We start from the raw sequence: 20,843 nt of genomic DNA, 5'->3' as shown, positions 1-20,843 counted from the left end.
TTGACTGGTAGCGCCCAGATCATGAACTGGAAGATATTTTTTCTCGCATTGATGAACATCTCTTTTGTGAAGTACTTTCGATAGAATTGGGACAGCTGTCGTGAGCTCTGGTGTGCACATAGGCGCCAGAATACCGTCACACTCGGCAATAACACCAACAATCGCCTAGAAGCCTCTTGGAAGCAGCTTAAAGAGTGGGTGGATTCGTTTATGGGAGTGGATGAGTGCATCGCTTCGACCATGTACTATCAAACGTTACAAGAGCGATTGTTCATTGCAGAAGTATACAAGAATGTGACCGTCCAGCATCCTGATTACGACAGCGAGATGACAATGGTGGCGAATATTGTCAGTGAGCATGCTTGTGAACTTATATTCGGGCAGTATTCGTATGCTATTGGATCTGCGTCGTACACGTTTTATGAGGGGTGCCTAGACGTGTATTTTATCAAGAGTACATCTACAGCAGATGACGCGCTGGACGAGATGAACGCCGAGTATTCAGTTACTAAGCGCGAATGGAAGTGCTCCTGTCTATTCATGTGCACGAGATTGCTACCCTGTCGACACGTTTTCTCCCTCCGAAAGGCTCTTGGTCAGGAGACAGTCATCCCCACACTACTGTTAAACAGGCGGTGGCTGCTGTCTACTGTGCGTGCGGCGATTGAAAATTCAAGTGTCGTCTCTGACACAGCGGAGCCAAAGTCTTTTGAGGTAAAAAATGTGATATCCTCACAGGCGAGACCGTGGGACTCGAACCGCAAATATCGTGAAGCACTGCAATTTGCATCCCAAATTTGTGACACCATGGCGGGACTCGGCATGACGCAGTATAAAAAAGCGATGCAGTATCTTCAAAGTGTGACTGGGCGGTTCAAGAGAGGCAAATTCGAGGATCCCGGTGTGCCAATTTTACCACCAGCTGAATCTGAGCGTCACGGTTCGACTAGCAACTCGCGCGATGATGCGCTGTCGCCGCCACTACTTACTGGTCACGATCCGACTGCACGGCCAACTCACCACGTGTCGACAGAACTGCTTACTCGTCATGCGGATACAGCAAATGTGAGTCATGTATCCCCAACTGCCTCTGAGTCTGACCATGCCACAAGCTGCAACTCCGTCGAAACAACTCTAGATGTAGATTTATCGGGCCAGTCGGGGGCATATCAGGTCCAGTCGAGGAAGAATCGGGTCCAGTCGGGGAAGAATGGGATCCAGTCGGGGAAGAATTGGATACAGTCGGGGACGTTGAATTAAGCACACTACCACCAGCAACGGAGGACACGCCATTTGTGATAGCGAGTCCTCCAAGATCGCGAGGACGACCAAGACAGACAGCCAGATCAAAGAAGGCAGCTCGTAAAAAAACTGTCATTGTAGCTCAAGAAGACTCAGACCTGTACGCTTCGAATTTAAGCTTGGCGTCCGTGGATGCAGCGCTGTCTTCGGATGCAACATACATATCGTCAGCTGCAGTTGTGAACAAGTTCAAAATGGTGGAGTATGGCTTCAAGTTCAAGACACCTACAGCACGAACAATATCGAGCTTGCCACCCACAATCGCTTTGATACCAGCAGAGTCGATCACGCGGATATTGCGCCCTGAACAAATTGCCATTTGCAGGAAAAAGGTTTCGGCTCTGCAGTCGAAGCACAAAGGCCTAGCAGAAAGTGCCGTGGCGCTGGATATTCCAGGCTTTGGTGCGTACTCAACGAGTACAATTGGGATCATGAATAGGTGGCACAGGGCAATAAAGGTGGTAAAACAGGTCGAGAAGGCTGTGAAGTTGGTCAAAACCATTGACTTCACACTCCCAATGCCTGCTCCGTTTCAAGTGGTGCTACAGACGGATATGCTGCCAAAGATGCAGTCAATCCCGCTTTTGTCTGCAAAGGTACGTCGACGAAATCATGCCATCACTACAACACTTCCTAACTAAACGTTATGTTTGACAAACAGGCAGAAATTCTAGATCTCGTCGAAAAAAAACAGCTAAGCGACGATACCATGAATATCGTCATGTCCAAGCTGTTCGGAGAACGAAATGATGTCGTCATTGTGGATCCAGGTGTTATCGGTTCCATTGATAATGAAGATAGTTTTGTCAATACCAGAGCCTTCGCTTCAATTTTCGCGGGCAAGACGAACGAGAAAATTCTGATCCCTATATGCTGCAGCAACACGCATTGGTGCTGCGTAATGGTGAACTTAAATCTGAATGATGTGTGCATCTACGACCCAATGAGCTCGAGCTATGTCGTTAGAGTTCGAGCCATCGCAGAAAAGCTGGCAATGCAACTGCCAAACTACGCACCAAGGAAATACCGAGTACACCACTACATGGGCGATCTAGGGGTACAAGTAGATTCATACAATTGTGGTATGTATGTTCTGCTAGCGTTTGAGGTATTCGCTGGTGCCCAAGGTCTGTGCATGCTGAGTAGGAAGGAGTTACAGTATCTGCGCTACAGATACATATATATGTGTCTATAGTTAACTTTTTCAAGAAGTTGATTTTGATTCTGCACTTACCAGTCCCACTGAGCTCTACTGATTAAAGTTTCTCATGCTCAAGACATGATGCCGGTCGTACTTGCACGCTCAAACCACAAAGTCTTCACATCCGGATATACGTATACGGACGCTTGATTGCTCAACTGACTTATTTTGTGTCGGGCATGGTCGGGCATTGATCGGGTGCTGTCGGGCACCATTAGCCTGTCTCTTCCACACCAGTCGGGTTGAATAGCAAGTACCTTTAACTTTTTATGAGCACAAACTAACGTTATTTACACCACAAATCGGACGCCTGGACGGGTGGGCATCATTGCGAGCATTCTGCGGTCACGAAGAGCGGCCAAGTAGAGAAGCATGAGCAAGATCGCGCAGGCCTCCAAGGTGGCGTGGCACGTAGTGGACGCTAAGGGCCAGGTACTGGGTCGTCTGGCGTCGCAGCTGGCGCCCATTCTGCGCGGCAAGCACAAACCCACGTACGCCCCCAACGTCGACTGCGGTGACTACGTGGTGGTGATTAACGCAAAGGACATTGTGCTCACGGGCAACAAGTGGAACAATAAGTTATATCGCTGGCACACAGGTCACCCGGGCGGTCTCAAGCAACGTACGGCCAAGGAGATGTTCGATCGCAAGCCCGAGGAGGTGCTGCGCAAGGCCGTGTACGGTATGCTGCCGCGCAACCGCATGCGCGCCCTGCAAGACAAGAAGCTCAAGATTTTCATGGGCGATGAACACGACTTTGTCGCGGAAGTGGGCGAGAACCCTATCATCCACTAAGCTATAGAGACAGACGAAAAGGTGGTGAGGGAAGAATACACGACTGTATTGTGCTGCTTGGTTGGTGTTATGCCGCTGATTCTGTGGACACAGGCTCATTATCTGAGGTCTCTTGCTGTTGTTCAAACATAGGCTGTTGCTCCTGTAGTTTGAGTTGTTCTTCTTGTTGGAGCTGACAAAGCAGGTCGTCGCGGGTGCTCATGGCAGTGAGCAGAGCTTCAATATCGACGAACCCTGCGCGTTTCATTGTGAATTTTGCAGCGATCTGTCATGGGAAACGAGCAGGAGCCATGAGTTAAGGACCGCTCTAGGTAAAGTGCGAGCATTGCGGCTATTACCTCTGCAATAATGTGTGCAGGGCACAGTCGCCAAACGTCAGGAAGCGCATCGGGTAAAGATGTCAAAGCTGTCATTGTCTCCACTACGGTGATGAGAGGAACAAGTCCAGAGTCGTCGGTGGTCTGAGAGGCTAAAGCCTCTTGAAGACTATCGCGTTGACGAGGGTTGAGAAGCAGCTCGTGTGATTCTTCAACAAGAGGTGAAGTATCTGGAGGAGCTTGAGGCAACAATCGTTTACCTTCATCAACTCGTACCAGCGTATCTTGACGCAGCTGCACAGTCGCTGGGAACCGCTCGACGAATTCAGGCTGCAAGTACATCAAGAACAAACAAATTAACCTACGTGCACGGTGCAGCAATCTCAACATGATAACGAGAACACGTACGCTGACATCAATAAAAGAAGAAAGAGCGACTTCATTCTCCACGGCGACACGGATATACTCGATCACTGCAGCCACAGCCGCTTGCTCTCGAACTCTCCGATCCTCTGAAAAATCTCGTAAAGTGATCTCTATGGAGCGCATTGATCTCGTAATTCCATCGCTAGAGTTCTGTGTAGATTCCCGAAGAAACCGAACTCTTCGCTCCATCAGATCATGTTCGTACTTGATCCCAGTCAGCAAATTCACTTTGCAACAATCGCCGTCTTTCTTCTGCGTGTCGCCAGCTTCTCCACCCTTTTCTGCTGCAGGGTTGGCAATTAGAGCGATAGCTTCCATCCACGAGCTACAGCGCTGAAGAACGTGTCCATACTCCGCCAACAGCTCAGTCATAGTCAAAGCCTCTGCCAGTGCATCTTCATTCGTTGCAGCCACATTGGATGGGGCCACGATGGCAGCAGCAGGTGCCTTCGCTTTCCCCTTCGGAGCAGCTTTCGCTGCTGCGACGGACACTAACGGAGTTTCAACCGGAGTTATATTCGCTGGGTCGCGATAAACTCTGCACGCCTGCTCTAGTCGCGCTTGATGAGACTGCCAAACCTCCATAATTCCACTCAACGCCGAGCAATCGCTACTTGCAGCGTAATGGCCGTTAACGAGAACTTGAACAGACGTCCGAAAGCGATCCCACTCGGCCTGGAGCGCCATTTGATAAATCGCAGCGACCTGTTGACATGTGTCTTCAGTCCACCCGTCACCAACCATGCTATTGAGCTCTTCGTCGTTTTCTGAGGCTTTAGTCTCGAGTAGAGATCCTAGTTCATCTTGAAGGATATCTGCACGGGAGTGAAGCTCCACCTTTGTCGGATCTTCGAAACGCATCTCGTCAACCACCTCGTTGAATTGCCGTTGGAATTGATTAACAACTTCTTGCTTCCGGTCGGAACGACGGACGAACTCACAATACTCGCTCGTCATTTGTTGCGCGCGATCGGTGACACGGTGTCGCTGTTCACGTAGCTGTGCGAAAGTTTCCTTCATGGTAGAAATGTACTCTGTTTCCATTTCATCCCACAATGCTGCGAGCGCTTGGGCAGTTGCTGGTACCAGCTCTCCCGAATACTTGTTGCTTGGCACAGGACGACTCGATATCTCGTCTTCCATCCAGCTCTTTACAGCAGTCTTAATACCATCGAGTTGACGGTGGGCTCCCTCCAACTTCTGCCGAAGCTCCGCCGTCTCTTCTTTCTTTGCCTTCGCTTCCTCCACCTCTGCTATGGACGCCTCCACTTTGATCACAGTTATCTTGGCTTCGTCAAGTTCCGATTCAAACGCATCCATACGTCGTTGCCGTTCCTCCTCAGTTGACATAAGAGCTTGCTCGCCTGCCTCTTGCTGGAGTTGCTTAGACTCCGCTTCATATTTTCTTTCCTTCAGTAAACGGTCCACAACACTCGTGACAGCTCCATGTACTTCGTCTGCAGTCATCCCAGTCTTTGAAGGCTCATCAAGAGTATTAAACTTCGTGTACCAAGCCTTGTGGTCGTGCATAAATTCATCGCTCGCCCAACAGTGAAGAGATAACAGCTCACTGGAATACGCGCTAGAATTGACGTGCTGCAGTCGATGCCGTTCAGTTGAATCATCCGATGGTGGGTCGAACACCAAATGACGTGTGTCTCCTGTCGTGACATCCTCCACTCTACCCAAACACCGATCCAAGACTGTTCCAGCAGGACAGTCGAAATGGAAGACCAGATCTACTCCCGACTTACCGTGTAGAAATGTCGGAGTCAACGGTGGCTTGCTGCGACCTGGAGCGATGGAGGATTCGAAATCATACGGAGAAGAAGTATCAGCTGGGTCTTTATATCCTGTGAGGTGCTCCTCTAAACTCTGGCCATGTTGTGCTGTTGCAGGCAGATCGTAGATCACCCAGCCGGCTTTACTCTTGCCATCTACATGTAGTGAAAAAGATTGCTCTATCCCCCTGATCGCTTCGAGTATAAGGCGGCTGTACAGCTCCAGAGGAATTTGCTCGCCGTTGACAAGAAGATCGTTTACTTCGACTCCAGTTCCACTTGAGTTTTTAACAGAGCATTGAATGAGATCATGGACAGACAACACAGTCAAGTTATGTGATTCGCCAAGAAGCCTCGCTTGCGTCTCCTTCCCGGAAAAAGCAGGGCCAAAGATAAGGATTCGAAGTTGTTGATGAGATCTCGTTACAGGTCCGTTGGAGCCAGGTAAGCACGGCGCAACATTGGTTTCGTCAAGCTCATGGCTCTCCACTAAAGGCAACGAGCGAGAAATCCACCGCAACGTCTTAATTTCTTCTCCAAGAACGAAGCAATCCTGTATAGCTTCCGTCGCTCCTGGAAATAGAAAACCATCATTGATTATCGACAGTGGCGCCTCCTGATCCAGTTTGGTGTGGAATGGCAGGAAACTCGACAGATATTGCTCCAGCTCCTGGATATCCAGTAACTCTGCTTGACTTGGCTTTACAGACGCAGACCACGAAGTCATTTCTTCAAAGTTACATCCATTCGCAAACTTAATTTTGTATTCGTTCCATGTCTCCGTCGTCAGGAATACGGCAGGATCTCTAGAATGCAACGTTTCTTCCCTTTTCCCAGCTATGAACAACACAAAAGCCACCATTTCCTGCATGATAGTGCTCGAAATTTGCTCACTAAGAAAGCGTTCTGCTGCTTCAATGGACTGCTGGACGTCATTTCGTTGTAAAATTTGCATCTCGCTGTTATCCTCGAATTGAAGAAGCAGATTGTGGTAGCAGCTAGTATCTCGATCCATCGCTGTCATGGAGTCCACCTCCTGCTGATTCGAATACTCTTGGTTTCGCATTGACCTGTTCTCCCGAGCTATTTCTTTGTACACGAGAATGCGGTCCATTTCATGCTGTATATCGTTCTCGCTGTTGGTGTCACGCAGCACCAGATTTTCCAAAATACTCGCCACACGAGCGGTTCCTATTAGAGAGTGCGTATTCACGCAATCTTGAACAAACCGCTTCCTTCTGCGAGACAATTTGTCCTTGCGTCTTCCACGTAGAGCCCTTTGTTGCTTGATGACGCCCGATGCGTCTTCCATTTCCAACATGTTTGCTTGATAAAGCTCCGCTTCGTTCATCGCTGATCCCGCCAAGTGAGCATTTGAATACTTCTGCTTGTCGGACGATACATTCAGTGCTGTTGTAAGTGAGCGTAGACCATATCCAACCGATTTCCGTGAAGAAACCTTGCTGCCCGCCATTCCAGCCTTTGATCGATCTTGTGTCTGTGAGAAATGCGTTTTGTAAGCAAAGGCAAACACGTCAATACCTTAATAACGTACATCGAAATCATCTAGCTCATTGCAAACTTTACGACGAAGACTGAAGGTAAGATTCTCCTGTAGTGTATCCGTGTCAGCTGTTAGCGAGAAAATGCACAAAAGGTATAATGCACGAAACATACATCCGCTTCTTCGCGCTTCTTCATCAGCTGCTGTAAGAATGCAACCCGTCGCTGCTCGCATGCATTCTTTTTCTGCAGTGCCAGTCTCCATGCCGGCGAATCAGTCTCTTCGAAAGCTTCTTTAATATAGCTGCTATGGATGTATGCGCGGTGCAGTCTCTCTGCTTTTGTATTGTCCAGGATCTCTCTCTGCTCCGCCATGCTCGCCAGATAAGCCTCTCGTTTCTTCGTCTCGTTCGCAATTTGGTCCCTACAACAGAAATGATTACGGTCAAACAACCGAGGAACACTGCTTCCAAGCATAACGCGCACCCACTTTTCTTGCTGCAACGAAGTGCTCGACCGCACATGGCGACGAATCGAGTGCTCAAACAGCTTGTGCTTTTCTGAGTCGTAGATTGGCTTCGCAAGTTTCACGGGTCTGTTGTGCAAAGGAATGATACCAGTCCGCTCCAGCGATTTGGTCGAAACATTTGGAGCTCTCCCGACTCGGGCTGCGGCCATCTTGATTTGGTAGAGCAGGTTGGCGGCGGCATCTTTCTTCTCGTTCATGATAGCGACGGCCACATTGGCGTCAAACTTAACGTTAAGTTTGTGCAGCGCCGGCTCCAGCAAGCAGAAGTTAACGACTTTGGCGTCGGCGCTGGAGCTTCGCATGAAGTCGGCGAAGTTGTGCTGGTGGTTGAGACGGTGCAGGATCTCTCCAAGCAAGTAGCCGCTGGAAAAGTCCGACTCCACGTCCGTCACACGAGAAGACAGCTCCAGCTCGTGGTTGAGCCAGCGTAGCAGCAGCTCCGCCATCGTAGCGGTCAAGATGCAGCCCACGGGAGGGCGTACCCCTTGGATAGACCGCCCGTGCGAACGGGCGCTAATGTTTAAGTTGAGTTGTGTGAGTCACACAAAATCCATGGATTACGGAACGTTGCGTGGTCGTACTTTATCGCGAGGAGCTTACGGCACAGCACGTGATGGACGCGACTGCATCGCTGATCCTCCGAGTCGGACGGAGGCTCGGTGGAGTGACGACGCAACGGATACATGTACATGCGAGCTGTGGTCAGTACTTCTTAAGCCAGACTTAGTTAATATTGTTGGACAGTATTACCAACGCTCACTGCTGGCAATTTACAGAGCAGTGCAAGTTGCAACGCTGGCAAAGTGAAGGTGATCCGAAGATGGGGGTTAGGGCTGGAAACCTTGAGCCTTGCGTTTGCCACGAGCCTTGGCCTTGACACATGCGAATCAGCTCTGGCTATTATAGCGATATCAACTTTGCCGTTGGCATGCGTTACGTGCCAACGGCACTTGCAACGCATTCTAGTGACCATTAGCGTCAGCGGATAAAATAGCAATGACATTCTAGCTATTTTTTGCTTATCTGAAATTATCGAAGGAACGTTTTAACCAATCATAAATGCAAGCCTGTGAAAACCGATCGCTCCACCGCGTTTATGAAGCGCTAAAAGTCGAGCAGTCTGCGTCCCAGAATCGCTTTCGTTGTCCACCAAGAAGGCAGCCGCTGAGAAAGCCACTCGCAAGCGTTTCGCGTAGACACGGGAGCGCACGCACCGGAGCTGCCTTACACATTACAATCTGCTACATGACCCGGAGATCTCATTTGCTGCGGTTATAAGCAAAAATTCCACACAAAGAAAAGAGTGATCAGAATTGAGACAAGATGGCGAAGTCCGAGACCCGATTGTCCAAGAAGATGCCTTCGTACACGGGCAGTGTGTCTGAGGAGGACGACCCTAGTCTCTCCGCCGAGGACGAGGAAGTGGACGAGACTTTCGTGGCGCTGCAGAAGCTGCTTAGGGCCCTGAATCGCACCAGCCGTGGGAGCATCAGCAGCAACAACGGCAGCTTTCTTGGAGGAAGTAGCAACAGCGCCCAGGTTGCCCCCAGTGATACCGGAAACAGCAATCAGCCGCGTTTGTCGCGTGAGGAGATGCTAGAGACGCGACGACAGGAGCGCGACCGGTTTCGTCGCTCGCTCTTTGCCAAGAATATCAATACGAATACTCACCACACGCGTCGCCGCCGCACATGTCCGGCCTACTACTGCTCCGAGGAGGAAGAGGAGGAGGAGACGTCTGTGCCCTCTGTGGAGAGCACTATTTCCAACAGGTTCATGAACGGATCCTTTTCCACCCTCAACGTGCACGTGATCTCTCGCGATCGGTGGTCGACAGAGGACCGTGTTCTCGAGCGCCTTCCCATCGTCATGCTGCCAAAGAGTAGAAAGATCTCGATTCCTACGGACAATGAGAAGATCAATGTCGTTCAGACGGATGAGTTTATTGATCTGCGCGAGAAGCTAGTCGAAAATATGGCCCCCGGGGCTTCAACCCTGCACTACCTGACGCCGCCGCGCTCAACGTGGTACATGCAGATGCACGACTTTGAGGAGCTTAAATGTTGAACAAAAAAGCGTGGATGCCTTCGTAAGAAGGAGGCCCAGATGGATTTTGAATGAAGACCACCTCATTGGTGGCCGAACGAAGTCAGATTTTACAGCGTCAAGACTCATGCAAATGGAAGCGAAAGAGAAGCTTTCTCGACGCCATCCCCTGTTTTGGCCCAACGGGAGACGCGCTTGTGCCTTCATTGGAAAGGAAAGTGTATTCTTATTTATCAGGCAGCAAAGGTCGGTAGCAGCGATGGACTCTGCATGAGCTGGTAGCACACAGTGTAGTGAGCTTGAACATCAAAAAGCGTGATGATTAAATCAGGGTTTTTGTTGTAAGATTGATTCTTGTTGGAAATCTAGGCTTGTTATCCACGACCTAGCAGCACTTGCTGGGTCGAACGCATTTACATCTCCTCTTCACTCGGAATCATTGCGGCGCGGTACTTCTCGTACGTGACGAAGAAGACAACGCACCAGGGTGCCTTTCGCATCCAGTTGGGGATAAAACCCTTGTAGAAGGCACTCGCACCACCTTCCTGGAAGGTCTTTCGAACGCAGTCCATCATGCCCTTGTAGTGAAGCCCCTTGCCACTTGCATCCGTCGGTTGGCTCATGAGACGAGTCTTGACCACGTCGATCCTGTCCAAGGCAATCGTCGCAACAAGGACGTCATTATGCTGATCCCAACAGCTTCGACCTGCAAAAGCAAAAAAACTTACGGGTTGGAAGCTGCAGCACCGGCGAATCCAGCGACGCAACTTGCGCCAGTATGCGCGAGTACGCCTTCCTTGAGCAGCCCAGATGAGATCAGCAGCTCCTTGCTGTGGTCGTACGTTCCCAGTTCAGCAGCGTTCACGATGAAGCCGCGCTGAATGTTCGGTGGCATACCACGTAAGAAACCGCGGAAACCTTCTCGCTGGTAGATCATGCTAAATGCGTCGCCGACGCCACGGTACAGCTTGCCCGAGCGGTCTGCCTGCATCCGTACCTTGATGACATCCACACTACAACACCATTCAATTAAATCAAGCGCCAATATACCCAAGAAGAGCATTGTAAACGTACGGGTTGGCGATGCTGATGCCGATGGCACCGGCACAACCGCCGGCCAAGAACTTATTGATGAAGGGAGCTTCACCGTTCGCACCTTGAGCCGCATTCGCACCGAAGAAGTTACGCAGCGGTTCATAGAGCACCATGCAGATGCTCGTGTACGAGACTTGACGTAACAGCGCGGGGGTGGCGCCATTCCAGAGCGCGCCAGGGCCCTCCTGCTTGATCATGGTTTGAGCTGCGTGCACCATGCCATTGTAGTGTACCGTCGGTTTTCCGCCAGCCGTGGGACCAGAGCGCTGCGCCTGCAATCGCACCTTGGTGATGTCAATGGGCAGAGTGAGCAGCTCGGCGGTGGCCGACGCGGCGCCACCGGCGAGGAAGCGCGTCCACTGTGGCTCGATCCCTTTCTTCACCTGGAGCGGGGCCTCTTCCTTCACGCCTGCTTGGGTCGCCATCGTTTTCGATTGGGAGGGTGGTGCCGTTTATTATAGTTGCGCTAGCTAGATTGTTGTGCGACTCGTGCGCGCGAGAAGGCAGCGAATTGGAGAATGACGTAGATGTCAGGGTCTGCACATCAGGTCTGCTTTCCTTGACCGTCTTTGCCACACGCCGATTCGGCAGATGAAGTATTGGCTCTAAATGCCTGGTTTAGCGGTCACCACCGACAGAAGTGCAGCGAAATGGGCTTGGCTTTGTTGCCCCAGCTTTTGCAGCTACTGCTGGAACCTCATATCGCGGCCACAGTACATGAACTTATTAAACAGAAAATCAATCACCCAGGACGAGAGCGTCGCAAGATGCAACGCTCGTCGTCGACGCTGCACTAACAAAACGGCCTCGCGAATTATGCGCGCTCAGCGAGCGTCGCTCACATGTCATTGGCAACACACGGTATCATAACGACATTCGTTCTGCTTGGTTAGTCTGCTTGGCTCACGCGCGATTGCCAATATGGATCTACTATTGTACTAGAGTGGACCAAGCACAGCAGAGGAAACTATCCTTGCGAACCCACAAATGAGACCAGCGCAGCGCCAACATGGTTTGCTTTCGTGCTCATGACGAGCGAAGTATTTCGTGGAGGTGCAATCCTCAGGCGATTCTGGAGCCAAATTAGCCAAGGATACGTGCCTGTTATGTTATTCCGCAAGCATCTCATCCACCTCTGCGACCATCTCACTGATTCTCAGCGAAGACTTAATGGCATCTTCGTTGTATAAGTAAAACCACTTGGAAGTTCCTTGCCTGTGCATGTACTTACACTGTTTGAAACACCGCATGCAGCAAAGGCCGTAGCTTGTCCAACGGCATGGATTTTGTGCTCACCGTGTGACTTGGTCTACTGTAGAACTGAGTCAACAGTAAACTCATGTCAGTGACATGATGTCACAAAAAGAAAACGAAAAACGCTTTTTTTCAAGCGTCCAGCTCACAAAGAGACAGCATTCCTTTAAATCTCATCTACGACGGATAATATGCGCGTGCAAGCGTCCCTCACTGCGCTCTTCATGGGCGTCGTCTCTTCCTTGACCGCTAGCACCACAGAGCACTCTCTTGGTACTCTAGTGGACTGCCCCGCGTTTCGCTCGGCCGACTCTCAATGCCTCTGGGCGGGCGAGAATGGAGAGGTCGTCGACTCGAAGACCTTGCGCGATCTGCTCATTCGGCGCAACCTCGTCTCCTTCAGCGAGCGCGAGAGCCTCACCCGCAACCTACAGGCACACATGACGTATATAGAGGATGTACACATGTACGCTAACAGCGTGGGCCACGATTTTTCGTACCACATGGGCGTGAACGAGCGCCACTTGACTTCGTCAGCCAGACGCCGTCTCTCTCCTCAGCAGCTCGTGGATCAAGAGGTCAAGTCGGCATATTCACGTCGCCTTAAGGTGGAGGCCAGCGGCAGCACGGCTTCCGCCACAAGCACAGTGTCGAGCTCCGGTAGCTCCGAGTACTGGAACTGGTGTGACTCGGACAACTCGTTCGGCTACAGTGTGTGCTCGTCCGTCAAGAGCCAGCAAAACTGCGGGAGCTGCTGGGCATTCGCTGCCGCCGACGCCATTGAGACGGCTGTCGTCATTGCTGAAAACGCGTCGGCGGCTGTGTCGCTCTCTCCGCAGCAATTTCTGACGTGCAGTACACTGGAGACGACGCAGACATTCGAGTATTGCTGGGCATCAGACAGCGGTGTGGACGGTGCTAGCTGGATGGAAACTGAGATCAAGTGGGAATCGCAGAATAACGGGTGCAATGGTGGTATGACCCACGGTGCCTTCATCGACGCGGCACAGAATGGCTGGAGCCTTGTTACGGAGCTTACGATGCCATACGACGACTCCAGCTCAAGTAGTACGTCCTCAAGCAATGTGTCATCAGCATGTTCGGTGAGTGATAACAAGACGGCTGCCAGCATTACAGGCTGGGAACAGGTTGTGGGCACAGACTGCACGGCTTCGAACAATTGCGGCACCTTGCTCCGCACTGCGTTGGAGAAGCAACCGATTGCTGTAGCGATTAACTCGGAGGACCCATTCGGAGAATATGCTGGTGGCTTCTACAGTTGCCCGAACGATGGCGATCTGTCCTCGAAGGACGACGTAAACCACGCTCTTGTACTTGTAGGCTACGGCACTGACGCTTCGGTTGGAGACTACTGGATTCTTAAAAACTCGTACGGCAGCTCCTGGGGAGCCAGTGGCTTCATGAAGCTCGTGGCAGACTCCAAAGTCAACTGCGGTCTGAACATCTTTCCCGTCATCCCCACAGGTGCTTCGGCTGGGGCTGCAGCATCCACCAGCGTAGATAGTGGTGGTGACAAGGTTTTTGTCGGTCTCAGTCCGTCGACCTGGATAGTTGTGGCGGCAGTGACGACTATTTTCACGATTGTGATGACAGCCATTGGCATGCTCTTCTCGCAGCGGAGACTCAAGGCGATGCGTAAGCAGAACTCTGCTATGTATGCTACCCGCCCCGCAGCGAACGCTGAGATGGCGGCGCACTAGGCTCATATTAACATGGTCGCTAGGTAAGCGAGCTGAGTGATCCATACGGGTTTAACCAGAAACAATAAAATAAAGCAATGTCAGCATTGAAGCAACGTTAGACTTGCTGCACTTTACAGTAATACAAATATCGCTTAGGAATACAAACCTTTCGAGTATGTCGTCAGAATGCACTTGGCCTTCCCGACCTCCTGTTGGCCCCCGAGCTGAATTCTTGAAATGCTGTAGTAATTTCAAGAATGGTACAGCCTGTGGGGACAGACACCGAAACCCTTTCCTGTCGCCACTGAGCAAGAGATCTGTACAATTAATTTTGTATAATACTTCGAAGTAGGTTCAGAAGTTCCTGCAACACCATCACCTAGCTTTTCTCAACAACACCTGGCCAGCCTTTACGAGCTCACAAGCGACGGACTTTCGTCTCCCACCCACAGTTCGATCTGCGACCACGGACTCAAAGGGGGCATGCAGATTCGAGCCATCACTTTCGTTATTTCAACAGCACTTGTCAACGGTGCTGCCGTTCAGACTACGGACAGATCTGTAGGTACTCTTGTGGACTGTCCTAGTGTTCGATCTCAAGACTCGCCGTGCCTATGGGCTGGAGAAAATGGCCAAGTCGTTGATTCACGATCACTCCGCGAGCTTTTTATCGAGCGCAACTATGTGGCCTACAGTGACAAAGAGTCGTACGGACGCAACCTGCAAGAGCACATGACGTATATCGAAGGTGAAATGACAGCTTTACTTGACCCAGAAAAAATATCGTACTAACAGGCTATACTTGCAGATGTGAGCATGTATGCAAGGCAAGTAGGTCATGATTTCTCGTATCACATGGGCGTGAACGATCGCCACTTGACGTCGTCGTCCACGCGCAAGTTAACGCCCGAGCAATTTGTGGATCAGGAATTGACCTCCGCAAACTCACGTCGTCTACAGGAAGCAAACAGTACAAACAACAGCACAATCTCAAATTCAGGGAGCTCGGAATACTGGAATTGGTGCGACAAAGACAACTCGGTGGGCCACAGCGTGTGCTCGCCTGTGAAAAGCCAAAAAAGCTGCGGAAGCTGTTGGTCGTTCGTAGCCGCAGACGCGATCGAAACTGCTGTGGTGATCACTGAAAATGCATCGGCGGCCGTATCGTTATCGCCTCAGCAGTTCCTCACGTGCAGTTCGTTGCAAACCACTCAAACGTTTGAGTATTGCTGGGCTTCGGACAGTGGGGTGGCTGGTGCCAGCTGGATGCAGACCGAGATCAAGTGGGAATCGCAAAACGACGGGTGCAATGGCGGCATGACCCACGGAGCGTTCATGGATGCGGCTCAGAATGGCTGGGGTCTGGTGACAGAGCTTACGATGCCGTACGACGACTCTAATTCTGGAAGCTCGTCGGCAACGAACTTGTCCTCATCGTGCAGCGTTAGTGCGGATCAAGCAGCCGCTAGTATAACTGGTTGGGAGCAGATCGTGGGTGGTGACTGCACTGCCTCTAAGAACTGCACTTTACTACTCCGCTCAGCACTGGAGAAGCAGCCGATCGCTGTGGCTATCACCTCAAATGGCGGCTTTGGCGAGTACGCTGGCGGGTTCTACAACTGCCCTAACAATGGCGAAATGGCCTCCAAGAACGACCTGAATCACGCTCTGCTGCTGGTGGGCTATGGCACGGACTCGTCGGTCGGTGATTATTGGATCCTCAAGAACTCGTACGGCAGCTCGTGGGGAGATAGTGGCTTCATGAAGCTTGTGGCGGACGCCAAGATTAACTGTGGCCTGAACGTGTTCCCCGTTATTCCTACTGGCGCGAAAGCCGGTGCCCAAGCGAGCACGACTGTTGACAGCGGTGGAGATAAAATCTTCGTGGGTCTCAGCCCAACGGCGTGGATCGGCGTTGCAGCCGCGACCACCATTTTCACGCTGGTTACGACGGCGATCGGTATTGGAGTGTCACAGCGGAAGCTGAAGGTAATCCGCAAGCAGAACTCGGCCATGTACGCGGCCCGAACTCCCACGAATACCCAAAATGGATTTTAGGACTTGAACCAAGTTGAGAGAGCAGTGCTGGTAATATACACGTATCCACCTTGGGAATATGAGCTCCACTGTGAACGCTCAAATGCGATAAATCTTGCCGACTACAGAAACAACAAAAAGTAAAGGATGTGAAGCGTGTCAGAGCAGCGCCTGCACCCTATTTATTACAAATCCATAATCAGGCTGGTTCAGGACCTTCACAACGTGAATCACATGGGGACGTGGCTGAGAATCCAGACAGCGCGTGCAACGTTGCAGACGACCAACTCAACGCACCACGTACATGTACAACAAGGAGCCAGCGACGTCCCATGCAGGACGCCTGGGACGGTTCAACAAGTGCCCCCAGTCCCGCAAACGCCAATAATACGCTTGCAACGCCAAGTCTTGAAGCTCACAACTGCGATCCTGAAAGCCTTTTGAAGGCGCTCGTTTAAAGTCCATCATAGCGCGTGGGTAACGTGCCCCATCGGCTGACTCACAACATCTTAAAGTTTGTATGGTCGTACCCTAAATCTGCCGCAATCAAACGCTCAAGGCAACAATCACTCCCACATCTGCCATTTCCGAGGTCAGTGGTCTAACTGAGCAACTGAAAATGGCGCCGACGTGGACCACTCTGCTAGTGTTGATGGCAGCTACCGTCGCTCCGTTGATTACTCAGGCTCAAGATCCTTCCTCCTTTGGAACACTACAGAGCTGCGATGACGCGCGCTGTCTGTGGGCAGACCGGGATGGCGTCGCAGTGTCCTCGGACACGATGGTGACGCAGTTTTTGCAGGATGAAGGCATGGACGCAGGCCCGAGCGAGTTCAGGCGCAGAATGGAAGATCACGTGGACTACCTGGAACAAGTGCAGAAGCATGCGGCTGGTCGGGACTGGGCCTTCTCGTACGCTATGGGCGTCAACTCGCGGCATTTGTACCATGACGGCAGCCGGAGTTTGTCACCTGCCGATTTCGTAGAGCAGGAGCATCAAGCATCACAGCGTCAACAGCGACGCAGACTGACAGAACAGCGCAGACTCGCCATCCGAGAGACACTAGATTGGTGCTCAAAGGACAACTCACACAACCAGAGCATCTGCACTGATATTAAGAGTCAGAACCAATGTGGTAGTTGTTGGGCATTTGCGGCGGCTGATGCCATCGAGACCGCCGTGGTGGTGAATGCAGGAACGTCTCCGCGGTCATTGTCTCCACAGCAATTCTTAGAGTGCAGCTCCAGGGAAATGACAGCTACGTTCGACTACTGTTGGGCTGATGGGGGAGTAGATGGATCTCCGTGGCTGCTAACGAAGATGATTTGGGGGTCCAGGAACAATGCCTGTAGTGGAGGCATGACCCACGCCGCTTTCGCAGACGCAGCGCAATTGCACTGGTCGCTTCTGAGCCAACTGGACCTGCCGTACAACGAAGAGGACACATCACAGGCGTCCGCTGCGACTCTAGCAAACGCATGCGATAACTCGTCAAGTGACAACGCTGCTGCTAGCATTTCTGGTTGGGAGCAAGTAGCAGGACCTTCGTGCGACCTGAGCAGCGACTCGACCGAGTTGCTCAAACTGGTACTGCAGCAACAGCCTATTTCAGTGGCTATCAACTCTGGCGGCTCTTTTGATGCTTACAAGGGCGGCATTTACACTTGCCCCAACGATGGAGATTTCGCATCAAGCGGAGATATTAACCACGCCGTCGTGCTTGTTGGTTATGGCTCGGACGGCTCCACAGACTATTGGATTCTTAAGAACTCGTACGGCGCGTCATGGGGGGAGAAAGGGTTTCTGAGGCTAGCAATGGACTCGAAAATTAATTGTGGCCTTAGTGTTTTCCCTGTGATTCCTACCGGAGCAATAGCTGGCGCGGCACACACGGCCGTTGATGGAGGAGGTGAAGTTGAGTTCGTGGGCATGTCACCTGACAGCTGGATCGTTTGTGGGATTGCAGTAGCTGTCGTCACGCTCTTCCTCACCGTAATTGGGGTCATCTACGCCAGTCGCCAACGTAACGCCTTTAAGGAGACGCTGTAAATTATATGAATGTCGTGAATCAGTGCCACGGCAACCTTTTACTACAGTAGTAGTCGATCAAAAATTGCGCACAAACACCGATGGACAAGATCAGAATGAATTTGTAAGTCTTAATAACAATAGATCAATAGCTCTCAAGCGACAACAGCACCAATCTCGCCGCTCAGATACAGCTTTCCCTTTTCTTTGTTGGACCAAGTGAATAATGTCCACCGGTAGGCACCACTATAAAAGCTAATCGGTTCGTAGACACAATTGAAGTCACGTCAAGATGCTTCCTTCTGATTGCTACATCGATGCCCTCTGGCTGGAAGCGTACGACAACCAGACTGGTCAGGATTTCGAGCTGTCCCAAGTGGTGATAGGGACACCAGCGGAAGTTTTCGACGCGTGGATTCATGACGTCTGGCTCGCTGGCGGAGACCAAGTGCACGAAGGTGTTGGCCGAGGATACGTCGGAAGTGTGCGTCGAGTGCCACTGCATGTGGAGGAGGAGATCCTGTCGGCGGGGATACCCGAAGCGTCAGTCGGGGAGCAAAGCGCAAGTATTAAGATCCCATCCATCTGCTACCGAGTTTGCAAACCTGGCCCATTCCCACTGCAAAGTCATCTGGCTATGGTGCGCTTTTTCCTAAGGACCTCAGGGGTGGCAGCAAGCAAAACCCCTACAACTCTCGTTGTGTGGACAGTGAAGACGGAGATGTCTAGGGCGTGCAGTTGGCTGCATTGCGGTGGTTTAATCCGCCTGGTCTTTCGTTTAGCGCTGAGGACATTCCTACGATCGCTTGCCAAGAAGCAAGAGAGCAAACAAGACGTGTAGGCGGTCCTTTCTATTGGCCATAATATCCAAACAGCAAATGAGTTCAACTTTTGCTAGCTACACTTGACGAGAGGAATGCGCAGCAATCATTTGGACCCGACGCGATACGTAGACGCGCAAGCCTTCGAGAAGTACCAGCACTACAAGGGCCAGGAGCTCGTGGTATCCGAATGCATCGTCGGCTCTCCCTCTGAAGTGTTTGACGCATGGTTGGAGCAAGTTTGGCTGGCGGGGGGCTCGGAGCTGCACGAGGGCGAAGGCCGAGGCTATGTCGGCCACGTTCGGGGAGCCCCGCTGGGCATTGAAGAGGAGATTCTATCAGCGGGGCTGCCCATTGATGATCCCGTAGACAGCGATGGAGGGCGACCGAGTCTTGCCGCAGCCCGCCGAGATCACTCCAAGATCCCATCGATCTGTTACAAGATCCACAAGTTTGGGGTGTTCCCGATCCAGGACCACCTCGCGTTCGTGCAGTTCGTGGACGTAGCGGCGTCCCCAGAGAGCACCCCTGCTACGCTAGTGATCTGGTCGCTCAAGATGGAGCCATCAGTGCTGGGATACCTTCTCTGCTGCGGTGGATTCGCCAGATTCATCCTGCGTCCAGCGCTGCAGGGTTTCCTCAGTACACTGGCAAGAAATGCTACAGCCAGAGCAAACCGTCACCTGGAATAGAGCTGCATTGGAATAGAGCTTCATTGCGCCAATTTTGACTGGTAATAATTGCCTGCCATGTATTTCATCCGCTGTCGCCACTCGCGACAAGTGCTACGCACGCTTTTTGGTGAGGCCACATAACTGCCCGGAGCCGTTTCTTAAAAAGATACTTTCTTTGTCATGACCGTTATAATTCGCTTTCTTCAACCATTTCCCGCTCCCTAACCTTGTAACCTGTCCGTCCGTCTGTCAATAAGTCCGTCCGGTTCCTTTCTTGCTGTTTTCCTGCCTTTTCGCATGGCTACACCCGGCCTGTCTTATACAGGTTGCTCCCATCCTACCGACCGCGCCTATCTTTCTGACTCGACTTAACTATGCCAAAATTACAAATATGGCCAAAAAGCGGACACAATTAACTCGCGCCCTGATTGGGCAATACCTGCCGACCTGCGACACTGACTGGATCTGTCGCACGATCAGACCGTCTATCGCCCTCGCGATTGGACGTAAGGTAAACATTTCTGCCGAGCACGAAACGCATCGATTGGGTTGCAAACAGCCAGCAGATACTTGAATTTATTGCATTCAGCAGCGCAAAGCCTGTCGTATGTACTGCAAATCGGGCACAGTAACCACTTTATTTTCTAAAGAGCTCTGCACACTTCTCAAATAGAGATTTTTATTATTATTAATGTAGACTTCACAGACCAGTATTTTGTAAAAGCTCTGGGATGTTATTTTCCACACACTTTTCAAAGTAAAGACGATATTAATAGTATTAATAAAATAAGCTTCACAGGCCGCATTTGTAAGAGCTCGGCGATGCTATTTTCCACACACTCTCTAAAGTAGAGACGATAGTATTTTAATATTAAAGTAGACTTCACGACCAGCGCTTTTTGTAGCGACTTTGCGTATAAATATATTTTGTATTTTACCTGGAACTCACCACTGCCACCGTGCAATGAAGGCGCGCGGCTGCACGGTCATTGCGGTATCTGCTCCCGTGCACCGTACCCGACGAATGCATGCGCGCACGATAGATAATTGTTTTTGTCACTTTTATTGCATGTAAAGTATATATTTGTTTATAAATCTGATAATATTAATATGAAAGCAAAGCCAAATAGTAATAGTATAAAACATTTTAGTATTTTGCCTAATGAATAAATTCCACCCTTACAGTACCGTGCTATTGGCAAATATTTGGACGCAAGTAATTGGTTAGAGCAATATATTTTGCTAACTTACTCACAGTTGTGGGCCCTACGTGCAAGCAATGCGAGGCGAAGATTGACCCGCTTCTGCTGAGCCCGCAGCGGTCTACGAC

The 20,843-nt window shown here is 51.1% G+C and overlaps 8 protein-coding genes across 8 annotated transcripts; 6 read left to right on the top strand and 2 right to left on the bottom strand.

Annotated features, from left to right (window-relative positions):
- Positions 1-2,875: 2,875 nt before the first annotated feature.
- Positions 2,876-3,298, top strand: PITG_03420 (50S ribosomal protein L13; the record flags this gene model as incomplete). The annotated part of the gene is made up of 1 exon (XM_002906444.1): positions 2,876-3,298. The coding sequence occupies one exon, from the start codon at positions 2,876-2,878 to the stop codon at positions 3,296-3,298; it is 423 nt and encodes a 140-aa protein (XP_002906490.1).
- Positions 3,299-3,365: 67 nt separating this feature from the next.
- Positions 3,366-8,300, bottom strand: PITG_03419 (flagellar protein, putative; the record flags this gene model as incomplete). Its single annotated transcript, XM_002906443.1, has 5 exons — positions 3,366-3,945; positions 4,012-7,313; positions 7,374-7,434; positions 7,500-7,730; positions 7,812-8,300. 5 exons carry the CDS (start codon positions 8,298-8,300, stop codon positions 3,517-3,519), a joined length of 4,512 nt encoding a protein of 1,503 aa, XP_002906489.1.
- A 910-nt stretch (positions 8,301-9,210) lies between these two features.
- PITG_03418 (uncharacterized protein) lies at positions 9,211-9,921 on the top strand (the record flags this gene model as incomplete). Its single annotated transcript, XM_002906442.1, has 1 exon — positions 9,211-9,921. One exon carries the CDS (start codon positions 9,211-9,213, stop codon positions 9,919-9,921), a length of 711 nt encoding a protein of 236 aa, XP_002906488.1.
- A 392-nt stretch (positions 9,922-10,313) lies between these two features.
- Positions 10,314-11,420, bottom strand: PITG_03417 (Mitochondrial Carrier (MC) Family; the record flags this gene model as incomplete). The annotated part of the gene is made up of 3 exons (XM_002906441.1): positions 10,314-10,548; positions 10,629-10,913; positions 10,975-11,420. The coding sequence occupies 3 exons, from the start codon at positions 11,418-11,420 to the stop codon at positions 10,314-10,316; spliced, it is 966 nt and encodes a 321-aa protein (XP_002906487.1).
- A 1,020-nt stretch (positions 11,421-12,440) lies between these two features.
- Positions 12,441-13,970, top strand: PITG_03416 (cysteine protease family C01A, putative; the record flags this gene model as incomplete). Its single annotated transcript, XM_002906440.1, has 2 exons — positions 12,441-12,454; positions 12,503-13,970. The coding sequence occupies 2 exons, from the start codon at positions 12,441-12,443 to the stop codon at positions 13,968-13,970; spliced, it is 1,482 nt and encodes a 493-aa protein (XP_002906486.1).
- Positions 13,971-14,435: 465 nt separating this feature from the next.
- Positions 14,436-16,010, top strand: PITG_03415 (cysteine protease family C01A, putative; the record flags this gene model as incomplete). The annotated part of the gene is made up of 2 exons (XM_002906439.1): positions 14,436-14,700; positions 14,761-16,010. 2 exons carry the CDS (start codon positions 14,436-14,438, stop codon positions 16,008-16,010), a joined length of 1,515 nt encoding a protein of 504 aa, XP_002906485.1.
- Positions 16,011-16,608: 598 nt separating this feature from the next.
- Positions 16,609-18,039, top strand: PITG_03414 (cysteine protease family C01A, putative; the record flags this gene model as incomplete). The annotated part of the gene is made up of 1 exon (XM_002906438.1): positions 16,609-18,039. The coding sequence occupies one exon, from the start codon at positions 16,609-16,611 to the stop codon at positions 18,037-18,039; it is 1,431 nt and encodes a 476-aa protein (XP_002906484.1).
- Positions 18,040-18,310: 271 nt separating this feature from the next.
- PITG_03413 (uncharacterized protein) lies at positions 18,311-18,859 on the top strand (the record flags this gene model as incomplete). Its single annotated transcript, XM_002906437.1, has 2 exons — positions 18,311-18,658; positions 18,734-18,859. 2 exons carry the CDS (start codon positions 18,311-18,313, stop codon positions 18,857-18,859), a joined length of 474 nt encoding a protein of 157 aa, XP_002906483.1.
- Positions 18,860-20,843: the final 1,984 nt, after the last annotated feature.

Source organism: Phytophthora infestans, genomic scaffold (assembly GCF_000142945.1).
Source record: "Phytophthora infestans T30-4 supercont1.4 genomic scaffold, whole genome shotgun sequence".
In the NCBI taxonomy this organism is placed as follows: Eukaryota; Oomycota; class Peronosporomycetes; order Peronosporales; family Peronosporaceae; genus Phytophthora; species Phytophthora infestans.
The sequence above is the reverse complement of the archived record's forward strand: the minus strand, read 5'-3'. Positions and strand labels throughout refer to the sequence as shown.